We start from the raw sequence: 18328 nt of genomic DNA on the forward strand, positions 1-18328 counted from the left end.
GCTCCTGCTGTCAGTGATTCCCAGGTGTCCTTGCTCTACAGAAATCTCACCCTGTCATCTTCATTTATTTTTACTTTTCACATGTGTGTGAACACTTGTGTGTGTGCGTTCATGGAGTTAGTATTCTCCTCCCCCAAGGTGAGCTCAAGGAATCAAACTCAGACTGTTAGGGTGTCAAGTGCTTTGTCAGACGTAGAGATCGCATCTGCTCCCTCTCACTTCAGAACCCTGCTTAAAGCACAAAAAAACTGACATTTGGGCTCACCTAGAATATTTTGGTAGACATTGATTGTTTTTCATGTGTATTGGCATATAAAAACCACTTCCAAGGGAGTAATTATCGAACTGATTCATAGACTTCCAGCAAGAGTAACAGAAACTCAGAGCTGGGGAGATGGTGTGGTTGGAAAGATGACTCCCATGAAAGCCTATGAGAATCTGAATTCAGATTCCCAGCACCAACAGAAAGAGCATGTCTGTAACTGCAGCAGGGAGGTGAGGGGTAAGAATAGATAGATCCTTGGCCACTGGCCAGCCAGTGAGGAGGATTGGCGAATTACAATATCTATGTCTGGCCTCCACATGTAAACACACACACACACACACACACACACACACACACACACACACACACACACAAGCACACATATTAGATATACACACGGGGAAAATGAACTTAATACAACCCATAATGCAATTTATTTTCTCTTAAAAGGTAATTCAGAAGGAGGGTAAATCTAGAGTTGGGTAAGTAATTCAGTGACTCAAAACACATCTCCCAGGATCTGGGGCTTTTGTTTCCTCCCGCTCTGTCGTTCTCAGGTCCCCCATTGGTCTTCACACTGTCATCTTCCCTTGGTCACATTTGGCCCAGATGTCTCTGATGAGTACAAACATCTGGAGCAGCAGCTCTCAACCTATGGCTTGTAATATCTTTAGGGTTCGAACCCCTTTCACAGGAGTCTCCTAAGAACATCAGAAAACACAGATGTTTACATTATGATTCGTAACAGTAGCAAATTACAGCTATGAAGTAGCACCAAAAATAACTTTATGTTTGGAGGTCGCCACAACATGAGAAACTGTATTAAAGGGTCATAGAATTAGGAAGGCTGAGAACCACTGCTCTAGAGGAAGATGAATAATTCTGGTTACCTCCTTCCCAGAGACTACTTATCCTCCTTCCTCTCAGTGGCCAGAAGCTGCTCACACATCCAACCAACTGTACAACCACAATAAACCAAGGCAAATCAAGAGCCAACCTGTAGGACCTGTGGTGGTTTGAAAAGGTTTAGCCCCCATAGACTCATGGGTTTGAATGCTTGGTCCAAAGGGAGTGACACTATTAGGAGGTGTTGTTGGAATAGGTGTGTCGCTGTAGGCATGAGCTTTGAAGTCCTATGCTCAAGCTCTGCCCAGTGTGGAAAAGGCAGTTTCTCCTAGTTGCTTTCCAGTGAAGATGCCAGAACTCTCAGCTCCTTCTCCAACACCATGTCTGCCTGTGGGCTGCCATGCTTCCTGCCATGATGATAATGAACTAAACCTCTGAACCTGTAAGCCAGCCCCAGTTAAATGTTGTCCTTTATAAGAGTTACCTTGGTCATGGTGTCTCTTCCATAGCAATGGAAACCTTAAGTTAACTAAGACAAGACCATTTCCCCACTCCACAAAAATAGAACTAATAATAATATTAGACCAGGGCTATTCAACAAAGGAATGGTGGATGGAGGCTGAGTTGGCAACAAAAGCTTTGCTTGAAGACACAGATGTGATAACCTAACTGTTGCTTTTGTCAGAACTTTGGATAGAAGTTGGATAGCTTGAATAGACGACATCTACCTGGACATTTGACAGAAGGGTGCTAGACATGCCAATTCAATCTTTTCACCCTAACCATCACCCACCTCATTCTGGGCCATGCATTCTTTGTACACACAATTGTATCTGGATTCTTTTATTTGGCATAATTGAGGTCAATCAATCATCATATGAAGCAGTTACCTCTGAGTAAAATTCCATAACTTAATTGCCATTTATCTGAGATCACATCCTGTGAACATTTATGTTTTAAGGTGAATATGTATATAAACTCCTTTCCAGAGGAATGGGTTTGTTCATACGTATAAAAGTCTCTTCCGTTCACCAGATACAATTGTTGTCTTGGAGGCTTACTGATGAATAAGCTCACTTTTTCTAGCTCTTTCTGAACTCGGGCAGACTGGTTCAACCCAGTTGTTCTGGCTCAAACCCCTCTCCAAGCTGACTGATTCAAGCTGGCTTCTCTCAGCTGCTCACTGAATTGCTCTGTTTGGTCTCAAACTAACTCTGGTAATCTTCTGCCCCCTTCCTATTCTCTGGTTTCAGCTGCCTCTGCTGACCTCAACTGAACTGCCCAAACTGAGCAGAACTCTAATGAACTCAACTGCTCTGCAGGAACTGTACTGACTGAACTCATTCAACTCTCTGCTCTATCTCTGTGCTGCTCTAAAGCAGCCTCTTTTCTCTCCTCATGTGACTTGGGCGTATCCTATCTCTGACTCATTCTGTCAGATCTTTCTCTGATTTGTCACTTATGTAAATGTCACTTTCAAACATGGCTGCTTCCTTCTACAAACTAACTTTATCTACATTGTTAGGGATTAAAGCTGTGTACTAAGGGCCTGTGTGTATTCCAGCCAGAGGGATTAAAGGTGTGGGCCATGTCTGCATTCCAGCCGGATCACACAGACTTAGAAGGTCTTTGGATGTGATCCCTTGCCTGAACAGCCCCATTGCTGGATTAAAATTCCTGTATACATAGTAGTCTAGAAAACCCTAAAGTCATAGCGTTCTGGCTCTGTGATGCTCAAGGACAAGTATGACGATGTACCCACGGCCAGCTGTCATCCTTTCTGGCTGATGGAGGGAATCCACACATGGTGGAACTCCCAGGGAACTCCCGAAAGGTTTCTCTTCTTTTGCAGTTTAGTCACTAGAGCTCCTTCTGTTCTGAGATTGTTAGACAGTTCACTAGAAGTAAGCAAGTCACACCCTGGGCTGCCTCAAAAATATTTCTGTCCTCCTGTCTGACAGAGACTTAGAACAAAAGCAGCCTGAGGGAGGGACACAGGGAGGCTCCTGTCTTGTCTGAGCCTAGCAGGGTACATTATTAGCGAATTCTTGGCCTCCAGGTTAGAAATCAGGTCCAGTATAGCTAATTCAATCTCATTTTTTTAGAATTATAATAATTTTAGATCCCAGCACATCCAGAACTATGAGCTAAACATTTAATTCTTCAGTATATTTAACTCATGTGACTGTGAGTCACTGTTAATATGTTCAACAGATATTCTGGTTTCTAGTCTGCTTATCCAAAGTAAGGATTTTAATTATTTTTCTTAGTGATTTGTTCATGTCTGCATACCAAGAGTCAGGCTTGGCTGACCAAAGGCATCTTGAAATGTTTAACTTAGAATTCAGTGTAGGTGAGATGTGCCAAATATTTCTAAGCTTTCTATCCAGAAACATAGGTCACTTGTCAAAGTCGTTTAAAACCAAGCTGCAGCAGGAGGAATGATCAACTGTGTCAGTTAGATATTCCATATATTCGTGTTCACATGCAGAATGAATAAACAAAACTTTGTGTGCCATGTTCCAGAAAGAAATATGCAGTTACTGAAAAGTGAGGGGTGAAGGAAAGTGGAAATTTTTATCTAGTGAATACTGAAAATTCTAAGATGACAGTAAAATACTGAATATCATTAAGATGATTATATCCACACACATCTGGATATACACATAAAAAATATGCAAATATATACTCTATGCCTTCATTTAAGAGCAACGTCAAATCAAGCACATAATAGAAGCTTGCTAAACTTACGTATATGTAGCCATAGTAAACCTAATGTATCACTCCCAGAGGGTTGTTCACACAGCACTGTTATTTACAAGTACAATTTAGCTCTTTGATTTTTGGGGGGGTTTTGTTTGTTCGTCCACAGAGGTTTTTATACCAAGGTACTTAAACTTCTGTTTATTCTCTGTAACTGCTATTTATGTATTCTTATCTCTTGCGTACTCAAATTCCGTTTTTTCCTCACTTTGTACTTGTGAAGATCAGATGTGCTCTATCTGGACTTAAAACCCAGGAGCTCTCTTGTCCCATGCGAAACACCTTTGGGGAGCCAGGTGTATGCGTAGAAAGAGCAATTGCCTAGCATACCTGAAGCCCATGTTCCACCTCTAGCACCCCAACTACAACAAAACACAAAACCTTTGAAACACGATGTCTGAAAACCCTACGCATGAGGAGGGAGGAAGGGCCTATCTCTCTCTAGGGGTATTAGGCTAGGAAATCGGTGTCGTAAAATAGTGTTAAGAATGTTAATGTGGGGTTGGGGATTTAGCTCAGTGGTAGAGCGCTTGCCTAGCAAGCACAAGGCCCTGGGTTCGGTTCCCAGCTCAAAAAAAAAAAAAAAAAAAGAATGTTAATGTGGGGGCTGGAGAGATGGCTCAGTGGTTAAGAGCACTGACTACTCTTCCAGAGGTCCTGAGTTCAAATCCCAGCAACCACATGGTGGTTCATTAACATCTGTAATTAACATCTTCTGGTGTGTCTAAACAGTTACAGTACATTTATATGTAATAGATAAATAAATCTTTAAGTTGGGTGTAGTGCAACTACAAGAAAGCACTGGAAAGGTAGAAGCAGGCAGTGCTCTCTGCAAGTTGAAGGCCAGCTTGGGCTACACAGTGAGTTGCTGGTCCAGTAAAGTTATATCACAAGAAACTTTCAAAACAACAACAAAATGGTGACATTTAATCCAACACATGTTCGTTATTGTTGTCAGTTGATGGACATCTAGACTGTTCCCCTTTCCTAGCTGTTGTGAATAGGGAAGAAGTGAACACGGATGCACAGGAATCTGTACACACACTGCTGGAGGAGACACGTAATCATCACTCTGACCTAGCTGTGAACTTTGCAAGCTATGATAGCCACAGGCATTGCAAGACGTGACCATGGGTGAAACAGTAACACCAACATCACTTTCTGTTTGATAACATCCCACTCCAAATGAAACCCATACCTGACACCACCATCAGGCCCAGAATCTGTTACTACATGCCCTAGGCTCTAGGGGAGAACCTATCACTATTATCCTGCTAACGGACATAGTCCTGACTCCTAATGACTTGTGGTTACTCTCATAGATCAGTGCATCTATGACCTTCATTAGAGAAGGTTCTATTTACAGCAGTTGGTGATTAACATAACTGTGAGACCATATCTGGTTAAGAAGAAAAGACTGTAAGTTGTTAAGCTCTAAATAGAATATAACATCCTTTCTCCCAAAGTTCAGGAATCCTTGCACAACACACACACACACACACACACACACACACACACACACACACACAGATACAGAGACACAGAGAGAGAGACACAGAGAGACACAGAGAGATACAGAGACAGAGAACACAGAACACAGAGTGTAAGAGACAGAAGCCGTAGATGACTACAAGGAGCCAGTGTCTTCTGAACACCACAGGGCAGTTTCATGAATGAACTCACAGTGGTTGTGATGGCAAGTACGGGATCTGTGCAACCTCAAGCCAAACTCCAGCATGGAGAGGAGAGATGGGCAAGAAGTCCCACCCCTAGCCTAGGAACTATTGGAAACTGATAGCTGCTGGAGAGGGAGTCAGTCTTTCTTTGAGAGTGTTGTTGTTCCTGGTAAGGCAACCTTGCTCCAGGGGAAGACCATACAATATAAGAACGCATAGGCAGCATAAATTTGACTTAATGAGTGTGGTAATTTGAATATGCTTGGCCCAGGGAGTGGCACTGTTAGAAGGTGTGGCCTTGTTGGAGGAAGTGTGTCACTGTGGGGTGGGCTTTGAGACCCTCCTCCTGGCTGCCTGGAAGCCCGTCTTTCTTCTGTTTGCCTTCAGAACAATTGGTAGAATTCTCAGCTTCCTCTCTAGCACCGTGTCTGCCTGGATATTGCCATTCTTCTTGCCTTGATGATAGTAGACTGAACCTCTGGACCTGTAAACCAGCCCCAGTTAAATTTTGTCCTTATAAGAGTTGCCTTGGTCACGGTGTCTTTTCACAGCAATGGAAACCCTAAGACAGTGAGTGTTTAAAGAAAAAAAGACACAAAGTTGGGAGGAGTTGGATCAAAACAAATATGATAAAAACATTCTATGAAATCCTAATCCTAAGAACTAATAACAATATTTTTGAGAAAGAAAAGAATTCTACTTTTACCAGTAAGTCCAAGAGAATGAGGACATAGCACCTGGTGTAGTGTTTGTCTTGTGTGTATGAATCACTAGATTCAGTCCCCAGTACAGCATAAACAGCATGGTGGTCACCTCAGCACTGGGGAGAAGGTGGGCGGAGGAACAGAAATTCAATCAGCCTCAACTACATAACAAATTCGAGGTAAGTCTGGGTTACATGAGACCCTGTTTCAAGTGATATTATTAATAATAGGTCTATATTATAAACAATTAATGTTTTCTTTTCCTTCAAATAAGTAAGCTAAGCTGTTGGAGACCCTGGCGACTGGACTTGGATTAACCCATCAGACCTTTCTCTTGGACCTGATGTTCCTGGCTCCGTGAGTAGGGAGATGTTGCCCATGAAGCCTCTGTTGGCAACTGACTGGCCTGTCATCATGGCCCCCTGCTGCCTCAATAATTTCATGGGTGGAATCTTTACTCCAGCTGCAAGGATCACTGAAGCTATAGCTGTTGCTAAAACACAAACTTCTGCTTCAGGAAGATTTCTCTAGCTGCAAGCTTTAGCTTACGTTGGGGATAGAAAACTTCATCTCAGTCATGACCTCCCAGTGGTCCAGCCTGCAATGGGAGACCCTACTCTTGACTGCTTTAGAATTTATAATAGCAGTCCTCAACAGTGTCTGGGACAAAGAAGGGCTACTCTAGCATAAAGCATGTGATTAATGAAACGCAGGCTGTGACTGTGGATCTATTATCCAAGCACAAGTGTGCCATACCTTTCTTCTGGCAATAGTAGAGTTAGTCTGGGAGGCTTCTGTCCCACGCACTAACGCCTGCCCCGCCCCCACATCTTGCCAAGACTTTTACCATTAGGCCCTATACATTCTTCTTTGCCTATTTGTGAAGAGGGCTGAGATGACTGCAGGAAGAAGGGACAAAACCCATAGCTTGTCAGCCCTAGTATGTAAGTAGCAAGAGGGAGGGAGCAGAGGGCCAGTAGGCAGTGGTCTTCAATTTCCCCAACCTAGCCGTGACCCTTTAATACAGTTCCTCATGTTGTGATGACCTCCAACCATAAAATCATTTCTTTGCTACTTCATAATTGTAATTTTTACCAGTTTTGAGTCATAACATAAATATCTGATATGTGACTCCCCCAGGTTGAGAACCATAGCACTAGAGTGTGAGAGCCCCCACATTTCCAGCTCAGGGCTGGAATACTCAAGAGAAGGTTAAGAGTCTTGGTCCCAGACTCAGAGCTGTAACTCGGCCACTGAGTGTAGGCCGAGCCTTGAGCACCCACAGCAAAAACTCCTGGCTTTGAAGGTTTGCAAAGTCTCTATTCCCAGGGCTTGGAGCTAGAACTAATGGATCTGGAAGGCAAGCTTTGTGAGCTGCTGGAACTGTCAGCACTGCCTCTGTCTATCTATGATTTCTGTCCAGACAGAACAGAAAAGGCTTCAGCCAGCATTTGTAACTCGGAGTCTGAGGGCCAATGACCGAGTAGTGATGACTGTCACTGTAGAGGAAACACAGGCCTGCCAGCTCGTTTGTTTTTCTTCACTTTCTATTTGCCCAGAGCCTACCAAGGGGGCAGCTTTAGAAACAGCATGTTGTTGTTTCCCAGAGAGCCAGTCTGAACTGTGGGAGTGAGGAAGAGATGTCAAGTGCCAGCCAGGGTTTGCCAGTGACCAGCTTTGTTTGACAGACCACGGTTGTTTTCATGTAGGCATCTTGAAGGGCAGAAACCACTGGGGGCTGTTGATGCCTAGCTAGAGTGTGGAGTCTACTCGGACTTAAAAATTTTGTGAGTCAGAAACAAATTAACCCGTGATCCCAACACTGAAGAGGCAAAGACAGGAGGATTTCCACAGGTTCAAGGCCAGCCAAGTCCATGTGGTGAGGCTTTATCTAAAACAACAACAACAACAAAATTTAAATAAACACATTATATATAATTATATAATAATATACTTACATTATATATGTGTGCATGGGGTTTAATAGAATCTTCACATAGTTTTTTAAGCTCAGTGTAATTAAAAAATTAGTAGGGGATGCATAAGTCGTGTGCACATCAATAGTGTATGCTGCAAAATAATTTACTTGGAAAACCTTTAAAAGGACATTTTAATTAAAACTTTAAGTAGATTCACCATTACCTCTTTTGTGGTAGAAAATTAGAAATTTTTTCTTTGAAGCATTTTCCAATCTATTTTTCTTCTGGGGATGGAAAATGAAAACCTCAGATTTGGCTCCAAACTTCACTGGTCTCAGCGATCTCTTTCCGTTCTCACCGAGCGTTTACCAGCACACATCTCAATGCCTTCTCAGCTGCCCCTAGCTGGCCTGGCTCCCGCAGCAATGACTCTTGTGAACTTCACTGTGTCGTGTCCCACTGCCAGCCAGCTCTGGGCCCTCAGTCCCTCGTCATTTCAATTAGCCTTTAGACCTTTCCTCGGTCTTTTTATGGACACATCGCTGTTGAAAGTTGATAGCAGTGGGAGTCCTTTGCACATGAAAGATCACAGTGGCTGCTGCTAAGGCTTTTTCCATCTGGAATCACAAGTCTTTGACTTCGACTGTGGGCCGCGAGTTATTAAAGATTATGCTTTCCAAGCAGAAAGGAAGCAGCAGGGCTCCGTGCGGTTATTACAAATTACATCTTTCATTTCCTGGTGGGTGTGTCCACCAACTGTTGCCTTGGCAACGCCGAGCTTTCAGGAGGCAGCTAGTGGACACACCCACCAGCTGAACTAAGGCAGCAGAAAACTGACTTTGATGATGGCTGGAAATTCCAAACTGGTTTTAGTCTGGTTTTACTTGGAAAGTTTAGGTAAGATTTCTTCAGAGCCATGAGTAGTGTGATAGTTATGGGTCCCCGTGGGTGCTCTGGGTACTGAGACTTCATTATATTCTGTGTAATTCTCTTGAGACTGCTTCACCATATCTTGGATGCTTCTGAGAGCAATTGCACACTGTTCATGCAAACTTTATTGCTGCAAATATAAATCCAATGACCATATTATTTTAAGTCAAACTTCTTTAATTAAAAATGCTGTGTAATATCTTTTAGTTTTGTTTACTTATTTGTTGCATAGGCTATTTTGTCTGCATGTATCTGTGCACCATGCATATCCCTGGGATCAGGGATATGCACAAATTTCCCCTGAGATGGCTGTACCATTTGGGTTCTGGGGATCCAGCCTGGGTCCTCTGGAAGATCAACCAGCGCTCTCATGCTATGTAAGTCTTATAAAAGTTAATGTCACTTCTTTCTAAGTTACTGGCTCATTTTTGAGTTAGAGTGACTTCAAAAAACACACACACACCTACTGTTTTCTTTCTAATTAAATCACATTCAAGGTTTCTTCAACACACTTAAAATGGATGTCTTTAAATTTCAAGTTTTCTAAGTACTAAGCCAAGAATAAGAAATGTACACAGATTTTTTTTGCCTTAAATAAATCAATACATGGAAGTTCAGCCATATTTTAAATGATACATTGTGACAAAGAAAGGCTATTGAAGAATTGAAGGTTGTCATTACAGTAATGGGATTTTTCAAACTTTTTATTGATCCTTTGGGAATTTCACATCGTATACCCCAATCCGACTCATTTCTCCATCCCCTCTTACCTACCATCCACCCTTTCAACCTCCCCGCAACCGAGAAGAAATTCTCTCTGTGGAAGCTGTGGTGTGCCGCAGTGTGTCCACAGTGTAGCCTTTTGTCTGCACTTCTTTGCTTGCAGATGTTCATGGCAGTGACTTGTTCTGGTTACAAGGCATCTGGCTACTGCTATTCTGTCAGCACTGGAACCTCACAGGGGCTCTCTGGTAGCCTGCTGTTGCCCTGTCCTGGAGATCCTGTGGTTTTGGATCTGTAGGGCCCGCCCCTTCATGCATGCAGTCCAGCAGTTCATCCACGGGGTAGATGTGCTGCAGTATGTGAGGACAGGGACAGCTCTCCCTCTCCGATGACCTTGGGGCCAGCTCTCCTGCCTTGCCCATGTCACCAGATGGCAGATAAGTAGTAGGGCCAGCTGTCCCATGTTCACGCTCTTGGGGCCAGTTCCACCTGTTCCTGTCCCCAGGGTCAGCTCTATGCACTGCCCAGGCATGGTGCAGGATCCGTTCACCTAAGTGCTGCAGCTGGTGAGGGGCAGGGCCATCTCTCCTACTCCTGTGACCTCAGGGCCAGGTCTCCCACCTGCTGCAGGTATTCATATCCTAAGGCCGTCTCACCTGCAACTCCTGAAATGTGTGTGGTGCACCCCAGTACAGCAGCTGGCTGTTCTCATGTCCCCAGGGCCAGCTCTCCCTCAATGCCTGGGTGAGGAGTGGGGTCAGTTCTGCACAGCTCTCAGATATCAACAAGTCTCTGAGCAGCATCCCAGATCAGAGATGTCTGCCTGGCCTTGGATGGTAACAGACCTCTTCTGCTGCAGGGCCACAGACCCAAACCTGGCCCCGTGGCAGTGCAGGCCAGGACTCCACCACAGTCCTAGGTGACATCATTGGCTCACATCAGGCTGTTTCGTACTACTCTTCAGCCCCCAGTTCTGTCTCACTTCTTCATGCCCACATCCTCCTGTTTCTCTTTGTTTTCCATTTCTCCCCCCACTTGTTCCTCTTTGTGGTGCCTGAGGTCTCTGAGTGTCTGGGGTCATCTCAGAAGTGGTCTCAGGAGTGCTATGTCCCACTCTTGCATTATGGACCTGCATGGCCGGACTGGTGGTTGCTCAGGCTAGCTCCTGTCTGGGCCGCCTGGTGCTGGACTGGTGGTCGTCTTAGGCTCGCTCTTTGCAGGGAACGTTAGACTAGTCACCATTCAGATGTACACAGGTCAGAACACAGGTCAGAATATATATATATATATATATATATATATATATATATATATATATATATATATATATATTTTTTTCCCCTCAGCCTTTCTTCTCTCTGCCACCTACTGATGCTCATGTGACATAGAAGCCACACCGGCAATGCTCTCGGGGCAGAAAGAGACATGCAGATTGATCAAACACCTCACAGGTACATGAAATGCTTTCTGATGACTCACCAAACCTGTTTCCCTCCCATGCACCTTGAACACATCTCTCAGCCCCTCCTGCTGCGAGGTACCTGTCAGGTGGACACATTTCTAACACTTGTAAGATTTGGGGGCTTATTAACCATGGCAGCTAGTTTAAAGTTCACTAGTATGTAGAGAAAACCACATCTAGTAACACTTTATACCCAGCACTGGATTTTGGAAAAAAATGTAAGATAGATCATGGTCAGTCATGCCTGATTTATTATAGAATATGTTGAGTCTTGGGTGACCGCTGCCTGTCTAGTCTAGCATTTTATGCTGCTACTGCTGTTACTAGGAAACTTCCTCATACCCGAGTTGGTTGCATATTCCATTATGCTCTGTGCTTTGGTGTTCTTGGAATCCAAACACAATAGGGGTCAGTCTGAGCTGCTTCGAATAGCTAGCCACAGTCAGCTTGGACCCAAACCAACCGCCCTGTAGCACTTCCCGCACCTATGTATGAGCTTTTACGGCTGTTGCCTTTATAAGCTGCCCCTGGGATGGACCCCAGCATAAGAGAGACACATGTATTACAGGGGTGGGGTAAAAATTTAAGTCTCCAAGACCTCCCTGGGAACTGACATTGTATGGGAGAAAAGAGACATGAACCTAAGTAAGTGACATCCTGGTTGGCAAGTCCAGACACGAATGCCAGGCAGGTTCCCCATCACACGCCAACCAATGGGAACAGGTTAAGTATACAGCAGAGACATGGTCCTAAGGAAGTTCCCTTACGCCTAAGTCCTGATTGGTGGAATAACGTGGCACAGATGTTTGTGGATTTCAGGCTTAAAAGCTCTGTAGGATCCTGGCTCAGGGACTCAGTCAACTCCCAAGTCTGATCTGCAGCCCTGATTGATCAGTTCCCAGGCAAATGCTCAATAAACTATCCCTGTCTGATTAAGATCGGTGTCTGTGTGCGTTGTGGGCTGACTCCTGGACCCCAATAATAGACCACCCCCCTTTTTGAGACAGGATTTCTCTACATAGCTCTGGAACTATGTAGACTAGGCTGGACTTCAACTCCCAGAGATCTGCCCACCTCTGCCTTCTGACTGTTGTGATTAAAAGCATGTGCTTCCTTCATGCATGGCCTGATACACTGTTTTTTTAAAATTACACATGTATGTATTTTATGTGTATGACTGTTTTGCTTGTATGCATGTCTGTGCACCACCTGTGTATTTGGTGCCCACAGAGGACAGAATATGGCATCGGATCCTTGGGACTAGAGTCAGGAAATGATTGTGAATGCTAGGAATTGAACCCAGATACTTCTAACAAGGGCTCCTAACTGCTCGTAATGACTATTCCTGGTTGTCGACTTGACTATATCTGGAATGAACTACAATCCAGAATTGGAAGGCTCACCTGAGATCCTGATCTTGAGGCTGGGAGATACAAGTTTCTGACCTTGATCTTGGTATGGAGATTTTGAGACAAAGTGGCTATGAATTCCATGAGACTAAGGCAAGGAGATCTGAGTTCAAGGTCATCTGGGACAAAGCAAGTCCCAGATCCAGGCATGGTGGTGCACACTTTTAATCTGGGACACACTTGCTGGAGACTTACATAAGGACATTGGAAGAAGGAAGATGCTCTATTCTTCCCCTGCCTGACCTGTGGGACTACAGCTAGATCCTTGGACTTCCATTCACAGCTGCTGCTGACCATTGTTGAGGAGTTGACTACAGACTGTAAGTCATCCTAACAAATCCCTTTACTATATAGAGACTATCCATAAGTTCCGTGACTCTAGAGAACCCCGACTAATACACTGCTTAACTGTCTCCAGCCTCTAGGGTTTGTGGAAGGTCAAGTATGGTGGTGTGTTTCTGTAATCCCAGAGCTCAGGAGGTGTAGGAAGGACAGTGATCCAGAGGTTGGCCTGGAATACACAGTAAAATGTAGGCTGTCTTAGGCCAGTGAACCTGTCTTGAAACAAATTCACAGGGCATAAACAATAACCCTCTTCCTCTAAAAGATTCCCTGTGAGTGAGAACCCAGGACTGCCTTAACCCAGGGCCAGAGTCTGGGCTTTCTCTATCCCACATAGATAGCATGAAGTTTGGGGGTTTTCAGGCAGTTGTGGTTGCAATTCCAAATTTATGGCAGGCATTGGTCCTTTTCTCCTCCTTCCATAACACTGTCCACTTCTCCCCAATGCAATGCTTCATAGCAAATGGTTGCAGACAAGGCAAGCTGCAAACCCTGGGGTTGGTGACGGGAATTCCTCTGCTCCTGGATCAAGCCTGACAAGTCCTCACTTTATTAGCTGTTTAGTATGTGGAAAGCGATCTTGCCTCATTGAGGTTTGTTCAAGTGACCTAATCCACAGCTGGGAGCAGACACAGAGGCCCTGGCTCCCTTTGCCTTATCCAGTTGTAGACAATATGGCTCCAAAACTTACACTTTGGGAAGAAACTGTGACAATATGCAAGTGTTTTCATTGTTTTCTCCTTCCTCTGCTAAAAGGAAGTTTCTGACTTATTACTTATGCCATTATTAATCTGAAAAAAGTTATACTATTATTTGGGTAAGTACTATATATCTTGACACAATACAAGTTTTTATACAAAGAAAATTTTATTGATGAAAAGATCACACAAAAAAGTTCTTGTGTCCAAAGTTTACATTTGTGGAAAAGTCAGTATTTACATTTTCCATACAGTACATGATAACTTTCATTTTAAACTTTAACAGAGGTCCAACAGGCTCAAGGTAGCCAAGAGAACCTTGCTCCAGAGATAATACTTGGGGAGAAACGACATTAAGAAACTCTCTTAGCACTTTAAGTGTCTTTTCACACTGTATTTGCTACACTACACTCTCCCTGACCCACTCTGTCCTCAGAACATTTTCTTTATCAGGTTTAGCTGCAGATAGGAATTTTGTAAACCGTCTAAGAAAGATACAACACAATGTGTCTGTAGCATTCTAAAAACATTTTTTAAGTTTAAATTTTTTAAAAAAGATAAAAGCTGAGTGTGGTGGTTCAAGCCTTTAACCCCAGCACTTGGGAAATGAGTGAGCTGCAGAGGGTGGGTCTCTGTGATCTGCGAAGTCACACTGAGCACCAGACAGCCGAGGAGAGCGACAGTGAGACCCTGTCTCAGGAAATAGAAGAGTAAGACAAAATAAAACAGGCAGGAGCCATTATAAACGGCCATAATTCAATCTTGAGTGGTCATGAAACACTTAAAACAAAAAGGAAATAAACAGAGTGGCCTAATTTGTAAAGAACTAACATCTCACCTGCTAATTTGCAAACATGCAGGAGGAAAGGGACAGTACACTTGGGAGAGACTGTGAGCAAGTTCCTCCATCCAGGGAAGGCAGGAGCGGCTGTGAGAGCTGAGCGCTTCTTACAGTTGACACCTACTCTGTTACTGGAGAGAGGCTGCTGCACAAGCTCCTTAGAATCCAGTGTAATAGCTACCATAGTTGCAAAGTAGCCAAAATATTAATACATCATAAACATATTTGATTCAATTTTCTAGGATTTTCAAAAAAGTTCAAATACTTATGTATCTACATATAAAGGTACAATGATAAGTTTTAAATACTTCAGCAAAGAAAAATCCTGAATTTATATCAAAAGAGTGAAACAGCATAAAATATCTTAAATACTTTAATGAAAGAATCTTCATAAACAGAAGGAAATTCCTAATGCCCTTCCTACCCCCACATTTAAAAAATATTATTAACCTGGACATTCCTTTTTTTTTTTTTTTTTAGGTATAAATGCATTATATTATTTTTGAAATCTGGGCTGTTGTTTCTTTCCAGTTTAACAGTAGACAAAAGGCTGGGCGGTGGTGGCCACACCATTATTCCCAGCACCCGGGAGGCAGAGACAGGCGAATCTCTGGAAGTTTGAGGCTAGCCTGGTCTACAGAGGGAGTTCCAGGACAGCCAGGGCTCACAAAGAAACCCTGAATCAAACAAACAAACGAACAACAACAACAACAACAACAACAAAAATAAAAGCAACAAAAATAAAAGCCAAACCAAAAAACCAGTAGACAAAGCTGGCTTAAGTGCACGGAAGACGGCAACAGTGAACTCTCTTTCCGCTGTGCTGAGAGGTAAACCCAGGTCCTCAAGTATCCCAGGTGAGCACTCTGCCACTGGCAACTCCCAGCTCCACAGTGTTTTTTTATAAGACAAGGTTGTCTCCAGTGTAGTGTACATTTGCTCCCGGGGTAGAGACAGTTTTCTTCAAGTGTCAGAATGGCCGCCAGCACCCTGCTCTTTCCTAGTTCCGGAAGCTGAGCGAACAAGCAGAGATGTGGAACCTTTGAGGCTGTTTGGTTCTGGAGAGCTGGGGATCTGTAAAGTGCTGCACTCCATCAGGCCAGTCCCAGGAACGCCCTTTGGACTTACCCTAGAAAACAAGAGTGTTTAGGTGCACAGCAGAAGCATACACAGGAAGTCAGTTATCCTAACGAGGTTCATTCACACCAAGCAGCTCTAGCGGGAGATAACCCTCTACAGCTTCTGGGTAGCACTTCAAACCACAGCCTGTGCTGACTTCACACACCTTACCAAGTGCTATTTTGGTATGGGCGAGCACTGTCTCTCTCAGGGAGCACAATTACTAAGGCAGGTTCCTGAGTCCTCCTCAGTGCTAAGAGGCCAGTAAGAGTTTAGAAATACATTGCTGGGCATGGTGGTACACGCCTTTAATGCCAGCATTGGGGTGCCAGAGGCAGGCGGATCTCTGAGTTTGAGGCCTCAACTCAGTTGTCTACAGATGTTCAAAACTAAAAACATTTAATTATCCTTGTATAAAGTATCACATTTAGACAGAATGATGTAACATACTATTTTGTTTCCTTGAGTTGTTTCTTTTCTTGCAATTTTTAGAGCCGAGGCTGGCCTTGAACTTGCCTCAAATTCATGACCCTCACATCTCCAGCTCCCCATGCTGGGATTACGGGCATACAGCACCACACTCAGCTAGGCTGTATGAGGATACTTGGTCCTGTATTCCAGACATATTTTAAATACTTACCTAAGTGTCAAATACCATTAACAATTATCAGAAGAAACAAACATCACTTTCCAAATTGAACGTCATATATTAAGATGCTTCTCAAAGCTAAGGATTAAACTTTTAAGTGGCACACTATTAGCTGAAACCAAACTTCCTTAGGTAACGCATCATAACATGCTATTGTTCCAGATAAGTATGTGCCAGTAAGCGATGGGCGACGCTCTATTTCAAATCATGACAATTTCATTAACAAAGTGATCTCACCTTCCTTCACTTGGAGCCCCTTCCGATACGCTGCTTTTCTCCTTCACGCTGCCTGCTCGGCTTTTCCTGTCGATCTGGTCCCCAGAGAGCTTGGAGTTGGACGCTGCTGTGGAAGCGGGTTCTCCACAGTCTGGACCTTTGGCTCTGGGCGTGTTTGCTCGGTCTGCTCTCCCCTCTTTCAGGGATGCTTCTGGGGAGGTCTGGACTTCTGTTGAAGTTTCCTGCCCTAAGTAATCATGGTCGGCAATTGCTACGGCAGAGGTGCCATGGTCTGCGGTCGCGCCCGTGCTGGTTCCCATGGACTTGGAAATGACCTTCAGTTTATGTGGGCCTGGTTTGCCATGCTTCTTCTTGTGCCTCACTTTGGAATTGTGCTTCAGGAAGAACTCACAGGACTCTTGCAGCACTCTTCGGCTCTCACTGATGGGGCTGCGGGAGACCGGGGAGAACTGGCTCAATACATCTTACGTGTTGCAGATGGAACCTTTACCCCAAATCTACTTTGAGTAGTGAGAAGTTCTGTATGGTTTGCATTATCTATGAAATCTGGGGTTCCGCTACAGTGGAGTCTTTTGTGCAAGCACCTATTTGCTTCTGCTAACAGAAGCAGCACACATGTGAGAAACTAAGAGGCCAAAATTCAAAGCTTGAAGGCAATGAAACACACACCAGCATAATGAGACTGATTCTTTGTACCACATAGAAACTGCTAACTATAGGTAAATCAGAGCGGAGGGGACACAGTGTAAGCAATGACCTCTGTTTTCTTTCTAACATTCAAGTTGACAGGGTATAGTAAAGTTATATGGGAACATAGATGTGAGGTAAGCACCGTATCGAAGTTAAATCCTTTGGAGGCCAGGTCTTGCTATGCATTTGAGCCTCACATTTGGCATCTTCCTGCCTGGCCCTTTGGTCACCAAGTGTGGGGCTAAAAGCAGGCTCTGCTTGTTCAGCCACAGTTATGAAATTTGTGTTCAGTAATCAAATCAATTGAAAACTAATATATATGTACAAATACACAGCACATCGTACTATTATAAATAACCAAAATGAACTATTCACTCATTAATATGAACTTCTATTACAGAATACTTCACTTGAACTGTTACCACTCCAGGCAAACATGAGCATTTGACCTGTCTAGTGTAAAGCAATCTGAAGATAACCAGTCGGCTCTTACTCGCGCTTGCGGTTTCGCTTACAGAACCCGGCCCATTCTGTGCACGTCTTTTTGCTTCCAACCCAGAAGACCGCAGAGATACCAACAATTAATGTCATCAGATATTTTATCATAAATAATGCCAATTCTGGTCGAGCTTTTGGGTTTGCCTACAAAAACAAAACAAATACTAACATACTTAAAATAGGAAGAAAAATCTGCATTGTCACAGTAAAGCTTAAACAAATTATAAATTTTCAGTCTGCTTTATTGCAAAAGGTTTGACATAAATAATATGAACAACAATTTTAGTTTCAATGTATTTTATGAAGTTCTGAACAAGGAACCTTTATGTGTATCAAAATATGGCTCTTAAAATAAAAAATACTTCTGAGTGATTCTCAGAATCTTGGTGTGACTTGTTGGCCTTTTCCTCTCCTGTTGGCCTCTCATAATTGCTAAAATATCTCTAAGTATTTACCTAGTCTTCTTCACTATAGTCTACTTTTAAAATACATGTAAAATCTTTAGGAAGATGGCTCAGCAGTTAAGAGCAGTTGCTGCTCTTGCAGAGAACCAGGGT

At 43.6% G+C, this 18328-nt stretch overlaps 1 protein-coding gene and 1 pseudogene across 1 annotated transcript in view; both read right to left on the minus strand.

Moving 5' to 3' along the window:
• Positions 1–11048: 11048 nt before the first annotated feature.
• On the minus strand, positions 11049–11244 carry LOC116890588 (annotated as a pseudogene).
• A 3672-nt stretch (positions 11245–14916) lies between these two features.
• The window catches only part of Fzd6 (frizzled class receptor 6), a 30424-nt gene continuing 27012 nt past the window's right edge, over positions 14917–18328 (minus strand). Inside the window, exons 4-6 of the mRNA XM_032914595.1 lie at positions 17767–17915; positions 16584–17012; positions 14917–15707 (exon numbers count right to left, since the gene is read on the minus strand). Coding sequence (XP_032770486.1) covers positions 15542–15707; positions 16584–17012; positions 17767–17915 — 744 coding nt within the window. The 3' untranslated portion in view covers positions 14917–15541. The remainder of the gene's footprint in view (positions 15708–16583; positions 17013–17766; positions 17916–18328) is intronic.

This window comes from Rattus rattus, chromosome 1 (assembly GCF_011064425.1).
Source record: "Rattus rattus isolate New Zealand chromosome 1, Rrattus_CSIRO_v1, whole genome shotgun sequence".
NCBI lineage: Eukaryota > Metazoa > Chordata > Mammalia > Rodentia > Muridae > Rattus > Rattus rattus.